This window comes from Sphaeramia orbicularis, chromosome 20, assembly GCF_902148855.1.
Source record: "Sphaeramia orbicularis chromosome 20, fSphaOr1.1, whole genome shotgun sequence".
Classification (NCBI taxonomy): domain Eukaryota; kingdom Metazoa; phylum Chordata; class Actinopteri; order Kurtiformes; family Apogonidae; genus Sphaeramia; species Sphaeramia orbicularis.
The window spans coordinates 20,332,637-20,348,655 of record NC_043976.1 but is presented as its reverse complement, the minus strand read 5'-3'; the positions used below and the strand labels follow the sequence as shown (position 1 = coordinate 20,348,655).

Genomic DNA, 16,019 nt, shown 5'->3' with positions numbered 1-16,019 from the left:
CAGATGGAGCGTACTGACCAAGCAATCTACTGAACTACAGCATGTTATATCTGGAATTCTGGTTTCAAAGGACACATCAAATTAAGTCAAACAGAATCAGTGTCTCAATAAATATCCATTTCACCCTATGTTTCACAATGTGAGCTCAACATGTTCGAATATATTCATCTCAGACTAGTTTATTTCATGAAATACAATCGCCATCACACATGTGAATCATTTCCAGGAGGGTCACTCATATGAGAACAATATTTGTGATATTTGAGTGGATGTGTTAATGTTTGATTACTCGTTTCTCTACATGCATGGTTGCTCTGCGTATAGAACTGCATTTCCATCCAGCTGTTTTTATTTGTACTTTCAATTTTTCCATAAAGATAGAGTGCAAATTCAGAAAATTAAATTTAAAAAATCAAATCCAAATATTGAAAAAAAAACAACTCTTTTTATGCTTGGAAGGGGTTGAAAAGTTGGTGTATCAATAGAAGGTAACTGTAAATCAATACAATATACAGAGACGTGGCGTGGTTTCATGTGTGGACCCATAAGGAGACTGCAATGTTGTCTGAATTAATACGAGAAAAACAAACGTCGTATTAAATGGGAAACAGCAGTGTCACAATATATGACAAGCGGCAGAAACATTTTAGACAAAGGCTTTGGCAAACCATGGAAGAGTTTGAAGAAATGCTATAAGATCCAGACCTCCGATTTAGGGATCAAAACTAAAATCAGCATCAGGTTTCTGTCAATATACCTCTTATGTCTATCAACTATTCAATCAACTCCTCAGCCTCATATGTCACCACATGAAATACTACATCTAAATGGGAAAGTCTGCATTGTTTTCTGTGGATATTTGCAGATATTCTGTTAAAACTGTGCAACACACGTGTATAGAAACCTGCCTTATGTTAGAGTATGTGTGTTGTGTAAGTGCAGGCTGTGACTTACTCATGAATATGGGCACCATGTGTCTCCATCTCCTTGACAACAGTGGTGAGTTTGTAGAGGAGTTTCTGGTAAGCATCCAGAGTGAGCAGGTCATCTTCTCTGAGCAGGAATCGGAGGCCGTGACCCTCTGTCCTACCCAAACTGTGGCCTGAGGGTGCAGCCATGGTCGTGATAGTGTGCTGTACATTAACCATGGGGTTCAGCTTACCTGAGAGTATACACACAAACCAAAACTCCATGAACCACTGGAATTTCATATGAGATTCAGCTCAAAATGCAGCACTTTTTAACTGCAGGTGTTCAGTGCCCACTCACCCTGCTCAGAGCTGTTACGCCCCACTTTCTCCAGAGTGTTTTTCCTGTTGTCCAGCTGCACGCCAAAAGCACTCCCCAGGGAGGTGGTGGTCTTTGGATAAGAGACTTCCATCACATTGATGTGACAGTTTGTGGGGCAGAAGTCGCTGCTGTGGAGCGGAGACACTTTTGCCTTGGCCTGCTTGAAGGTTGGCCATGCTCTGTTCTTCAGTACCCGAGCAAACTGATGTATCGAACAAAACACACAACAGGAACTAATGAGCTGGTGTGTTTGTGTGTGAATGAGTAAAGCAACCAAAAGAAAAATCTTTTAATCTTTTCTACAATAGTCTGCCTGTAAAGCATAGCAGCATAGCATATCTGATTTGTGTCTCTGTTGAACATCAGTAAAAACACTATGATAAAAAAAAAAAAAAAAACTACATTTCTGCCATCTAAATGTGGTGCTTTGTTTTGAATACATGACTGCTGGCAATAGAAAAGGAGCATGAGAACTCATTACTGAGCATTTTCTACATTCCTGATATGATGAGCATATGGCTGCTTAAATATTTAACTCAAATGAAAGATCCAACACAGACGTACTGTATAATCATCACCGCTCACACAAGTGAAGAACTCCAGACCCTGACAAGTGCAAGACTTGGAACAATTCTGATCTGAAGTGAACTGATACATAGCAGCTCGAATCATCATCTTGAAACAGAACCAAACTAAATGATGTATTTGGTAAGTGTTTCAGATTTGATTTATGAGTTAAACAATCTTCCAAAGGTATGGTCATCAGTTGCTGCAGAGAAAACATGGTTCAGAAAAATTGCTGCTTCAAGTGGAATAAAGATTCTCTCATATTGATTTCATTCATGGCCATACTGTAAATTCAGAGTCCATCAAAGCCCTTTGCATGTAAACTTTGTTAACGTGCTTTAAGACAACACACACTGACCGTGAAGGCCTGCCTGAGTGCAACAAAGATGATACTGAATATCACAAACACATTTTTTTCAGTGCAACATTTGGTTGCACTTTCCTTGAACCCTCCTGCATCCTGTCTCGGAGGTTCAACAGCATGTGCTCTAAGCAGTCTTGATAGTTGGGATCAACTTTTAGCAACTTGGCCTGTCAGACAACATAAGTATAACATAATGTATATGTTAACTAAACTAAACAGTCCTTCTCAGTTATCTCAGATAGTTTGAGTTTGAAGCTGCTATCCCAAGCGGCCTGATACGCTCCAGATGGACCAGGAGCTGGCCTTCTCCTGTGACTGCAGAGTCCAACCACATCTCTTTGTCTGCATTGACGTTTGTGGACACTTATTTTAAGGCCTCCAGTTCCCATCTCTTCTTTGATCACTCTCTTCTGTCACTTCCTCCCTTTTTTTCCCCCATTCTCCTGCTTATAATGTTGCACATTTCTTCCCTCATTCTTCCTCTTTTGCCCCCCTTTCTTTCTCTCTAGGGGTTTGAGAAGGAATGCTCCAGTACAGGATGGATCTTACACAACAAAAGTCCTGGCTGTGGCTATTTATAAGTGACTGATAATTAATCCAAGGCCCATTCTGATGTTGAGTCACTGATCCTTTTCTCTCTCTCACGCACACTTGCATGCATAAGGATGTTTTGCCTATAGACACATGCTTGCAGATGTGATTGAAAAGTGGTGAAAATACTTTGGCTCTACGTACAACCAGCTGTAACCTAATTGCAAACAAGCGCTAGATTATACTAAATATTTCAGTCATATTCACACAGTCAGTGACAAGCTGTGAGGCTGTGAGACCACAATGTTGCACAGCGGTCTTCAAAAAATGACACTTATTACCAGAAAACGGCAAAAGAGACAGTTCATTTTCATGTGTAGTCCTGTGTAAAATATAGAGTTGACAGTGAAGAAACCAGAGCAAAACTGCTGTGTTTACCTTTCTGTAGTTGGTGATGCGGCGATTAATATGCTCCACCCTCTCGCCACACATGGCACTGAAGCGTACCTGTAGGTCCTCAGGGATAACATCACAGCTGGAACTCAACCTGGCACACATCTGCACCAGCATGTCGTCATTACGCGCCAGTGCCTCCAGGATCTGGTCAAAGAGTGAGCAAACAAACAAAAGACAAAGATGATTAAGTGGTACATAAACGCCCCAGACGAAAGAGATGGAAGAATGTACATAAAAGAGCTATTTTTAATGGAAAAGAAAGTTAAACCTGACTCCAGGTCCAATATCTCTATAGGACTTCTTAGACAGTTAACTCTGATATGCACAATTTCCAGGTGGTGTTCATAAATGCATAAAATCTGTGATACATTGTGTTCTATGTAGCCCTAACATAGACCCTGACTTTACAGATCAGAGATTAGATATGCAGAGGAAGAGAGAAACAAATCTCCCCGCTCTTAATGAGATGCCCGATGGAGGGGAGCGAAAAGCAGGGGGAGGAAATTTAACAGCAGGAAGAAAGTGAAGCAGAGAAAACCCATGCGCCCCGGCCGCGTTAGCAATATTAAAATTCAACATCACACAGATCTCAAAGGATAACATGGACTGTTGGGGCAGATGTTTGTAATAATACTTAAATTACTTTCACTTTGAAAGAACAGAAAACTACTTCTAGTAGAAAGACTATGGCAACTTTTATTTGATGCATGTCATTGGGTGCTTTTAAAGTCTTAAAAACATTATGTCTGTAAATCTACATCAGGACAAATCAAAACAACTTGTGATCTCTTGTAATTTGCCATGAATAAAAGAGATGTTGTTTATTATAGAATGTGGCAACTAGATGCTGTGATGTGTGATTCTTTTCTGCACAGGCATGTGTGCATCTATGTCTGAGTGAATCCCGTTTCCTCTCTGTGTATTAAATCAACAATGATCATTGAGTGAACATCACTGGTGGGATGCAAAAAGCGTGCACTTAGCGCAGCTGGGAACTAACATGACTGAAATAAAGCTGTCAGTTTTAACTACCATCAAGGCCCTCGATATACTCAGCAGGAGAGTTGTTTGCTGACTGTTTGTCTGTTTTGACTCATGCATTCTGACAAAAAATATTTCCAAAATCTGCATGTATTTTCAATCTGATGAGAAGACATAAAAACTAATATTAAGAACTGTCAATCTGGCTGGTCCTAAAACATAAAGACAAACTGGTCATGAAGCTTCAACATCATTAAGTCTGTCTATGTATCTGTCTGACTGTCTGTCTGTCTGTCTGTCTGTCTGTCAGGGTTCCTACAGGTTTCTACAAGTTAAATTTAAGCCTTTATAAGACCTTTTTAAGACAACTTAAAACAGATTTTAATGCCCATTTCACAGCTTATTTCACAGCCATACTGGCAATAATTCATGACTCTTTAGGAAAACTCGTGTCAGCCAGGTTAAGAATGATCTTTTCTCCAAACAGGCATTACTAAATTCTCACTTCCTCATGGTTACCTTTTGCTTGCGAGCTGTCCCTTAAAGCTGCGTATGACGTTTGTCACCAATTTTTCATCAAATCTCTAAAACCCTCGTGATAGCCTAAGTATCACGAATCTGTTAGTCTTTTGGTGATTACACACCTGAATCACTCCCCTCACGGTGCACAACTTCAAAGTGTATTTCATCACAAGTAGTCCATTTGTTCACATACCAAACCGAAACCTAAACCACGCAGCCACAGTGTGGCTGCAGCAGCAACAATCATGGAAACGGCTTCATTGCCTCTTGCTGCTGTGGCTGCACGGAAATCTGAAAAAAACCCGAGTGACAGCTTGGTTTAGGTTTCAGTTCAGTATGTAAACAAATGGACTGTGGAGGGGAGTGATTCAGGTGCTTGATCAAGGAAAGACTAACAAATTCATGATACTTTGGCTATCACTCTGGTTTTACAGATTTGATGGAAAACTGGTGACGAACATCATACGCAGCTTTAAAGTTTCTCATCATCATTCATCATTTTCTCATCGATCATTTCTCACCGGGGGCTGCAAAATAAGCAATTACTGGCTCCTAATATCAATATAAATTGTTGGGTTGGAACAGGTGGAACTGAGTGGACTAACGTTACTTTCTTTGCAGCATTGACATTTAACAGACACATTTAAACACAATACAGCCAACAAGTTTACGGCAATATAACTTCAGACCTACCGTATCAAACTGAATACCTTTTAAGGACTTTTTTAAGGTATTAAATGCAGATTTGTAAATTCAAGACATTTCAGACTTTTTAAGACCCGGCAGGAACCCTGATCTATCTATCTGTCTGTCTGTCTGTCTGTCTGTCTCTGTCTGTCTGTCTGTCTATCTATCTATCTAGTGAGGTGCTTCTCAGTGCAACTTAACAGTTAATACATTTCAGATTTTTCTCATCATACAAAGTCCCTTCAAATAAAAACATATTGCACAATGCTATAACAAACCACTACAATATATTTGCTGTCTTTGAGTCTAAATACAGCAATTATCATAACTTAAACAGAACATTCCTCTAAGGCTGGACAAGTCTGGATTAACCTGCTAACGGACCATGGTGCTAAATTACTGTAAGCCTTGGGTTCTGCTGTAAATTGCGTATGTATCCTGTTGAGTTTAAGTACACATCATTTGTTGTACACAAAGGAGACTAAACACAGCAGCGTCATTACTGTATATTTTCCCGAGGCTGGACTGGACTGATTGGACAGAATACCTTAGCAGTGAGGTTGAAGAAACCCTTGGGCTCGACCATCTTCTCCAACACATGGCACTTGATCCCGGCGGTGCTGTCGTACTCATAGACTACCCCGTACTCCAGGTGGACGTTGTCTACAGTGAGGCTCACATGGTCTTTCTTCCCGTCAATGATGGCTATGGTGTTGAACTTGTCCATCACCTCTGATATTACAGAAACACAGCACAATAAACACACATATCTATGTAAAATCACACACAAAATGTGTTGGGATCTGCAATCCCTAATTCATGTTTTGTTCTTTACCTCGGACATTTGGAAGAAACAGAGCATAAAGGAGACAGATATCTTGTCAATATCCTCCTGGTGGCCGGGAAGAAGGCCATAAGGAAGAACTGGCTTAAGACCGATGCTCTGTCTTACAAACAATGGTTTTCAATCATAGATGAGATACTTGTCATGGAACATCTTACATATAAACTTAAGTTGAAAGACAACCTCTTTATAGACCAGCTGCATTTGAATAGAGTTTTTGTTCAGAAGTTCAGATGTGCACTGTTTCTTTTAAGCTTAAAGTTTTTATCTGTTTTATCTGGTTATCTGTTTTATCTGTTGTTTTTTTTTCTTCTTTTCTTTTTTTTTCTCTCATGCCTATACTTTTTATTGCTTCCCTGCTGTAATGCTTTTAATGTTTTATGTAAAGCACTTTGAATTGTCTTGTATATGAAATGTGCTATAGAAATAAACCTGCCTTGCCTTGCCTTATAAAAAACTGGGGAAAATGGCTGACATTCAGGGATAAATATGTCTATTAAAGGGATCTAAACATATTCTGATACAAACACAGACTGTTCCTTTCATTTGTCAGTTTTCTGTTCTTTTGTTTCTTTTCTTGCTCCTCAACCTGAGGAGATTGGACTGTATTATACTAATACTGATAAAAATGAGAAATAAATAAAAATTGTAAAAAAAAAATAAAATAAATAAATAAAAATCACACACAAAAAGCCCTGTAGATGTACTCAAATAACAAAAAAGATGTTTTATTAATGCTCTGTGGTAATTACAGGGAACCCTAACTTTACCACTAAATGTATGGTTGCAATTTAATCCTTTTTATCATCACAAACTAGGCACTATAGGAGGCCTCAGACCACCAAATCTGCAGCTCATTTGGAAGAAGACCCTCTGCTCATGGCTTTCTTCCATCTCCCTCCAAAAAAAATGATTTCAAGAGCATCGAGTTAACCGGCCCTATGTTAACACAGGGACTTAATACGGCAATAAATCGTGCTCTGGAGCAGTTTGCTAAGAAGGGAATAGCTTTCCTGTTTTACTTTCTCATTGGGATCCATAAATCGTTGGGGGGAATTAACACTTGATGAACCAGAGGAGGGGGGCTGTTCTCAGACTAACACACTCCAGATGAGACTGTTTGGACCTGACTCTGGCTTGTTAAGTGGAGGAGGCGACAGGCTTGAGTTCCCACAAACAAGCCTGTGTTACATCCACGGACACCTTGAACAGGATTTCATTCCCCAGATGAATGATTCCCATGTATTTCCTAGTGTATACAGTATGTTTGTGTGTGTGTGTATGTGTATGTGTATGTGTATGTGTATGTGTATGTGTATGTGTGTGTGTGTGCGGTCACCTTCTACTTTGCACTCAAAGCCGTCTCCGTTCTCCTCTGAGGTGGGTTTCTGGTTTGTTTTCTGGTTGTCTTCCTGTGCGCTCTCGCTGTTGTTGTACACCCACTTTATAGTATCTTGCTGTTTGGAAAGAAAATGCAGTGTTTCACTGAATAAGTAAAATATACTGTTGTGTCATTTCAAATAAAATCGGAACAAAAAGTCTTGATTAAAATCTTTTTGGGTTTAGATGGTTAACCTTGCACAATTATTTGAATCAAAGGAAAAAGAATACAGAGAATCATTGCTAAAAGTGTGCAATTTAAAGGTCCAACGAGTGTCTGAAGATATCTTGGGAGTCAGAGAACTGCTTAATTTCTTGTACTGCAGTTTTTACATTTTTTATTAGTTCAAGCTTGTGCATTAGAGTTGAAAAAATACTAATTTCAGAATGATAATTAATCTGCGCATGTTCCTTGATAACCAAGCAAATAGATTGGAATTGCAATCACAATAGTCAAATATGATTCGCCCAATCGTGCCGTCCTATTATACATAATGATTAGGTAAGGGATAATAATCCTATCTGGATTTATTTTGTAATAATGACAGCTTTGCAGCACATTATGCCACTCAATGCTTGGCTAATTACTAATAAAATCCATAATTTGACAGAAAACACTGACTTGAATTTATTTTACTGCTTCTATTAAAAAGAACTCCATTGGATTCTATGTTTGGAGCTGCACATAACATAATTGGAGTCATTTTGTTAGCGAGATATCAGACAGAATACCACAGCTGATTAATAAGAATCAAGTATCAACCAAATCTGTGTAATAAATCAAATAAGAACAACAATATACATGCAATAATATATCAGTCAGATCAGTATCAGCTGACATTTCCTGATATCAACCAGTATCAGCATCAGCATATAAGATGTCTTTTCACCATATTTATCAATTTTGTTAGTAAAGTTTTGTATGTTTGAACTTGTGTTCATTCAATGGTGCGATAATGAAGAGCTGAAAAATGAAATATTAACTATTTTTTAATTAATCATGAAGATTTCTTTGTCTGGGGGTGATAAATAACAACAGAAAACAAAATAAAGAAGCAGAAATTAATTCTGGTATTGGCTAAATCCATTTAAATGTCATTTTAAACATTAGTATTGGTGCTTTACAGTCAAACATGATAAAAAGTGTCAACACAAACAGTCCCACTTTCACTCCTCTGTTCTCACTCGTGGTTAACAGGTGGCATTTCTAGAGTCACGGAGACATGAGCTGGGAAAATAAAGCCCTGTACACACAGAACTCTTGTTTGCGAGTGTACACAAGCTGAGGTTTGAGTTCGATGCTGCGTGCTTTAGCTGATTCTGCCCAGATATGGTGTACAATGTCACAGTTGGACTGGCAGCGCATACACTGAGAAGCTTTCACAAACATATGGAAACATGGTACTTGGTGAGACCACAAAAGCAAACCCATGCCAATCTCATCAACCCACTCTAGCGTGCCACATAGCCGCGTGTTGTATGTGTGTGTCTGTGTATCTGTCTGTTCTCTGCTCTCCACACCCAAAGCCCACAGTGGATTTCCTGCCAAGGCTGCATGTTGTGCCTGCCTACTGGTCTGTGGTCTTCTGCTAGTGTACAACCAAAACACACACAGAAAAAGAAACAGAGATTGAGAAAGTAAGGGCGGTTCCCCCCGTGTCCATACTTGATTTAAACCAGATCTCCAGTAGTGTTGGAACCCTGTAGTGCTTCATTAAGGCTCAACTCCCAGCGGGGCTCAATTATAATGACACACTACGCCAACTCACACCGCACATGTACCCTTGAATTTCTATTTTCACACAGTTTCTCACCTCTAGCAGGTGGAAAGAGCTTACTCTCTCCTACAATCATGTGCTGTCAACTACCCTCCTTAAAAAAAAAAAAAACAAAAAACAGGTTGGCCTCTCCACCTTTTGCTCCGTGTCTCTGTCTTAACATCCAGCGTGCTCACTCGGCCTCCCCCAGATCCTTTCCCACCTCTCTCTGCTGCCTGCCAGTCTCCCACAGCAGGCCCACCACTGTGAGCCAGGGGTCAGCACTGGAGGAGCCAAAACTACTATTATTTCTGCGTAATGACCCAAGAGAAGGAAAGAGGCAGTCAGAGAAAGAGAGAGAGTGAGATATGAAGGTAAACTGTAACTCCAAGGCCTGTCAGCTATGTTTCTTCTCACGGTCAACCACTGTTTGTTTCGGTGTTTTTTTCACTCTTTTTGTTCATTGTTTTGCTCTAGGATCTCCCAGACTTCTTCCCTTCATTTGCATTACACAACTTCCAGATCAATCAACAAGTAGTTCAAATAATCTTAACCTTACACTGAGGTCATGGGAAATCAAAACATGACCTAATAGGACCCGAAACTGTGACACAGAAATCGAACATGATTGCTGAGAAGAATTAATTTTGTCTATGAGGACTGCATGTTGATTAGGTGTGGGACAAAATATCAATATGGAAACTTTAGCTAACTGAAAGTTCAGCCAGGAAGGCTGTCTATGGGATTTTAACCCATAAAAGACCCAGCGCTACTTTTGTGTCACTTCCCAAATCAAATATTCTCTATATCTAACTTTTCTTAAGCGATTTATCACCATTTATTATAACATTATCCCCCGTATTTTGCATTTTATCAATATAAATTAGGTATTTTCCTATATTTAATTTACTGATCATGCAGATGTTCATAAAAGCCCAGATTGAAGTTGAGGGTTATTATATGAAAAATAGAGAAAACTGAAAGAAAAAGTGACTTTATCAGGTAAATATATATCATTAACTGAACATAAACCAAGTATTTCCATCCACTGTCACTGATCCATCTCCATGGGTTTTACTGGTGAATCAATGTTAGAGAAGATGAAATGAAACATCGTTAGATAGATAGGCAATATTTTAAGATATGTTTGTAGTTATTTAGAACATTTTAATTTATTAAAGATTATAATGTAAACTGTGTCTTCTATCACGTGTCTAAGGGCCCGCATTTACAAGATGAGGACCGCTTCTGGGGTGTCCTATTACAAAATGTATCTTATAAATGAATTGTCAATTTTAACTGTATGTAATAATTTGTAATAGATAGATAGATAGATAGATAGATAGATAGATAGATAGATAGATGACGCTGTTTCCTCATTCACTACAAAGCCTCTGAACGTCCAAATGGGTCATATCTGATCACCACGAAAAGACGACAAACTGCATTTTACACCAATTATTTACATGTATTGATAGAATTAGTGGATCAACAGGCATTAAACAGTTCAGATCAGCTGATGGTCGGTGATGGATGTTTGGGTCTTTATGGGTTAAATTCCACAGATTATCTCTAAACACAGTGAGCCTGTTTACATGCACACGAATACTCCAATCATTATCCAATTTCTGGAGTTATCAGATTATTCAAGCGATCACGTAAACGGCATAATCCGATATGTTTTATCAGATAACGTCAGTAATCTGATTATGAGAAATCAGATTAACACACCTGGATTTCTCCCCAATACTCCCATGTCTTCCTGCATGTATACAGGTTAATCTGGTTTATTTCATTCTTTTACATCTGCGCATGTGTAAAAACAAGTAAAATTATAGAGAATGGAAGTTACACAGTCAAATATGGAAGACAATAAAAGGAAGTTTGAGTTTATCAACACTGTACTGGAGCGTCTAAACCAGGGTTTTCGATTATCGCATTTCTTGAGTGCAGATCTGATTATTACAATTATCTGATTACTCCCACTCATCGGATTTTTATGGTTATGTAAACAGGCTCAGTGAAATGCTCTATCTTAACCAATCATGTACAAGCAGTCAAACTTTTTAAAGCGTGCCTTCACTTTGCTGCCATTTCTGTTTCCTCCACCTCAGCTTTGTCACTTGATCTTAGTTTAACACTCTGAAGGCCTCAGGTCTATCCATCATCATCAGTGTCTAGTGTATAGTGCCCAGTCTCCAGAGGGGTTTTTTCTGTATAATTTTATCTCCCAAGCCATGTAATCATTATTCATTAATCATCCCTTCCATTAATTCCTCTCTTTTGTTCACAATATTTCAATATAAGTATAATGCAAACTTTTTCTTCATTCCACTTTAAGCCTATCTTAATTGAAATATAATGCATAATTTCCTCTTGTAATATGCCTCCCAGGCTTCCGTGGGATCTGGATATCTTGTTGTCTGAGTCATGTTCTTTTAGGTTTCTCCAAAAATCATACATTTATCTGAAAGCATATCCTCCTTTTAACTGTCTGTTCATTTATTACATCTTAACTTTCTTGTTTATTGCTTTAATTTGATGGTTTTCAATTATTCATTTTCTTATCCATGTTTCACTGAAGTATTTGGACGTTAGAAATGCTACTACTTCTACTTCTTACAAAGGCAAACATGGACATTGAAGTTCATTTCATTCATTCATTTGTTTTCTGTAATCCTCTGGAGGGTCATAAGGGAGGGTAGGACAATGCAGACTGCACAGTTCATAGCAGGGTTAACACATAGAGACGAACTAGTCACTCTCACATTCATAACTAGGGATGATTTAGATTGACCAGTCAGCCTATTAGGGTACTTGTCTTTGGATGATGGGAGAAAGCAGGAGTACCTGGAGAGAACCCACTCAGGACATGGTGGAGAACACGCAAACCCTACAGGCAGCCCTAGTATTTGGATGTTAACATATGTGTTAAAGGAGTGATACTTTGCTTTTTTAATGGGATTATGCATTTTAAAACATTTCCCTGTGGTCTACATAAACTGTAAATGCTATGCTTGGGTCTGAATTCTTAATGAATTAAACTCCACAGGTACATCTTCAACCCTATTTCTGAGTAATGACACCAGAAAGGTCATTTTGAGCACTGGCCCTTTAAATGCAAATGAGCCACTTCATGCCCCGCCCCCTTCCAGATTGTTGATGTGCTTTCTGTCCCATTCAGCCACTTAATACAACCAACAACTGAACGTTTTAGGTAATCGGCTCGAAATTTGGACACATTTTTAGTGTGGACTATAACCGCTGCTGCTGACAAACAATTATGGCATACTCTGAGAAATGTTTGTCACAAGTCTTGACCGTATATGGGCAAATGTCATGACGTAACTAGTTACAGATGTAACAAATTAAGAAGGAATTAAAACAGGTTGTAAAAATCCACTCGATATTTTGCAAAAATGAATATAAAGATACCTTTGCAGCACCTGGAGGGTTCAAATTCAAACTTTTTGAACTATTAGGGTCCAAATACACAAATAAATGTACCAAAGACTAATAAAAGTGGGTTTAGTGAAATATAACCCTTTTAAAGATGCATATAACACATTATAACTTCTGTTCCATCACTCTTTCCTATTTCAGACATTGTGATTTATTGCATATGATTATCTTGCAATTTATCAAGCACAGTCGATTTGCTGCAACATATCATGACAGTATCATATCATGAGTTCCACTGTGATCCCTACATCTAATCTCAATCTATTACTTGTCAGTTTCATAGTGATAACATACTTAAAAAATTCTATAATGTCACCTTTAGGTAAAGTATATCCCCCCGAAATAAAACTTTTGACAAACTGCAGTGTCTCAACGATGTAGCCTGTAGTTTATCTCTCTTTCCCTTTTTTGTTTTTCTCCTCTGTTCTCACCTGTGTGGGTCTCCGGAACTTTCTGCAAGCAGTGACATGAGCGATGACGCTGGCGTGGCTCTCTTTGCTTACGTTGATGCCGTTCACCTTGATGATGCACTGGCCTGGGTGGAGGCCGGCGATGGCTGCCACCGTGCCTGGTGTGAGACAGCATGACAGGTGTGGAGAAATGAGAACAGTCAAGGGCGAATAACTCCCGCACATTATCATGCAAAAAAACACCGGCACATCCCAAAAAACAACTGTCACATCTTCCACATCCTGTACATAAAATTGGGTTGAACAACATTCCGTTTTTTTCTTTGTATTTACAACATTGTTTCCTGTTTTGGCAGCTCAGGAGGAGTGTGAGAAGGAGCATGGAAAGGAGGGAAGTTGTTTATCTGGGGTAGACGTGGGCCTCTCTCAGGGATGTGATTCAGACCATAAGAGAACTTCAAGGTTTACAGCTATCAGAAGGAAGTGGATGGCAGACTAAATATTCCTCCCATTTGTTTTCATAGCTCCTTAAACACACACCATGCATACCTCACATTGTAATATACATAATCTGTATTCCTCTTGCCATGCATTGCAGAAATAAATATATTCAACTATGGTTTCCTAAGCTTTTAAATAAGACTATCTACAGCAGCTCTACTGGTGTACCTTCAATAAAAACAAACTGGCTATAGACCAACTAAATATTAAACAGACGATGAGCCTGTTGCAGATGTAGGCCTCGGACATTTTTGTAATGTACAGGGTGGGGAAGCAAAATTTACAATGAACATTTAGTTGTTTTTTCTCAGCAGGCACTACGTCAATTGTTTTGAAACCAAACATATATTGATGTCATAATCAGACCTAACACTATTATCCATACCTTTTCAGAAACTTTTGCCCATATGAGTAATCAGGAAAGCAAACGTCAAAGAGTGTGTGATTTGCTGAATGCACTCGTCACACCAAAGGAGATTTCAAAAATAGTTGGAGTGTCCATAAAGACTGTTTATAATGTAAAGAAGAGAATGACTATGAGCAAAACTATTACGAGAAAGTCTGGAAGATACTATTAAAGAAGAATGGGAGAAGTTATCACCCGAATATTTGAGGAACACTTGCGCAGGTTTCAGGAAGCGTGTGAAGGCAGTTATTGAGAAAGGAGGACACATAGAATAAAAACATTTTCTATTATGTAAATTTTCTTGTGGCAAATAAATTCTCATGACTTTCAATAAACTAATTGGTCATACACTGTCTTTCAATCCCTGCCTCAAAATATTGTAAATTTTGCTTCCCCACCCTGTATATATCTATTGTAGATTGCTTTTTGGATAAATCGTCTATGTCCAGTAAAAAAGTTTTAGCTCTGGGGACACAGTATATTCTTGTACTAAACTACTGAGTGGTTAAAGGGGCTATTATGTACTATTTCTATCTTAAAATAATGATCTAGAAGTATCACTAGAGTTTTCAGAATAAAGAACTATGAAGTTATGTTAAAGCCAGTGTATTTTAATATAGAGCTAAAAAATTAATCCTTTTACAGCTGGTAGGTTCATGCGACCACTAGAGGGAGTAGTGAGTCTTTAACCAAAGAGTCAAAAAGTGACCAGATGCGATGAGAACCACTAAGAAACAAGTGATAAAAGATAGCGGTGCTGTTGTTTTCACCACTGGACACAAGTCTAAATGAAAAGAATGGAGGTTGATGCTGAAATCACAGTGTTTGTTTAACACATTAAGAAACTTATGAAGGTATAAAGTTATATGCAATGTTATTAAGTTATACTTACACTCCTTTTCGAATGTGCGAATGAAGCCATATTTTTTTTTCATGTATATGTATGTTTCCTTGCAATCTGTTTTATTTCTAAGGACTAAAGTAGGATTACTTTTGTTTTGTTGCATATTCAAAATAAACTAAACTGAAATGAAAAGTTCACCGTTTGTTGATCCACAAGTTCAGACTGAACTGTGACAGTTCTGACCTTATTTGGACGATTTCAAACATAACCTGTAGAGAAAACGTGTGATTTGTGGGTTTTACTGTGGCTGTTTTCTGGGGAAAAACAGAGCTAAGCTAACAGAGCTATCATGTAAACTATCAGGTGAAGTAGTATAAGATTATTAAACAGTGTTAATTTTGAACGGCTGTTAAAGTAACCAACTGTAAGATTTTTAGTTGAAAGAGAAAAATGTGTAGCGTTAAACCCTGAACTTCACACTTTGTCCATTCAGTGATACAGTCTGTGGGTACATAGCATTGATTTGATGGTGTTGGTAATGTAAGTGTGTTCTGGTACGCGACTAGTTTCGAATATGACTCCAACCCATAACCCTTTTAAAGTATGAATAGTAATACTCACCACAACTAAAGAGAAAAAAAATCTTCTGACTTTACACATACAAGAAAAGACCTGCATGTGTAAAGCGATCTCAATTTAACAAGTTCAGTGCAAATGAAGGAGCTTTGTTTCAACGGCTCTTCAGCATCTCACTTTCTCTGTCTCTAATTGGTATTACCTGCTCCAGCTGACTCCACACAGCAGGGGACAGCAGCTGTTATGACAATCTTAAGGGTTAGACACCTCCTACATCATCGGCTTTGTCTCAGGAGATCAGAGCATCAACTTAAACACACAGTCGGTTCCCAGGCAACCAGATCGACAACCCATATACACACACAGAGATATGGATACACATACACTTACCCCACTATCGCATTTAGATTGCTTAAAGAAAAAAACAAGATTCAATTCCCC

At 38.5% G+C, this 16,019-nt stretch overlaps 1 protein-coding gene across 1 annotated transcript in view; it reads right to left on the bottom strand.

Moving 5' to 3' along the window:
* prex2 (phosphatidylinositol-3,4,5-trisphosphate-dependent Rac exchange factor 2) overlaps window positions 1-16,019 on the bottom strand; it is a 131,685-nt gene that overhangs the window by 58,919 nt on the left and 56,747 nt on the right. Inside the window, exons 20-25 of the mRNA XM_030123560.1 lie at window positions 13,273-13,409; window positions 7,582-7,699; window positions 5,946-6,130; window positions 3,191-3,352; window positions 1,270-1,492; window positions 955-1,162 (exon numbers count right to left, since the gene is read on the bottom strand). Coding sequence (XP_029979420.1) covers window positions 955-1,162; window positions 1,270-1,492; window positions 3,191-3,352; window positions 5,946-6,130; window positions 7,582-7,699; window positions 13,273-13,409 — 1,033 coding nt within the window. The remainder of the gene's footprint in view (window positions 1-954; window positions 1,163-1,269; window positions 1,493-3,190; window positions 3,353-5,945; window positions 6,131-7,581; window positions 7,700-13,272; window positions 13,410-16,019) is intronic.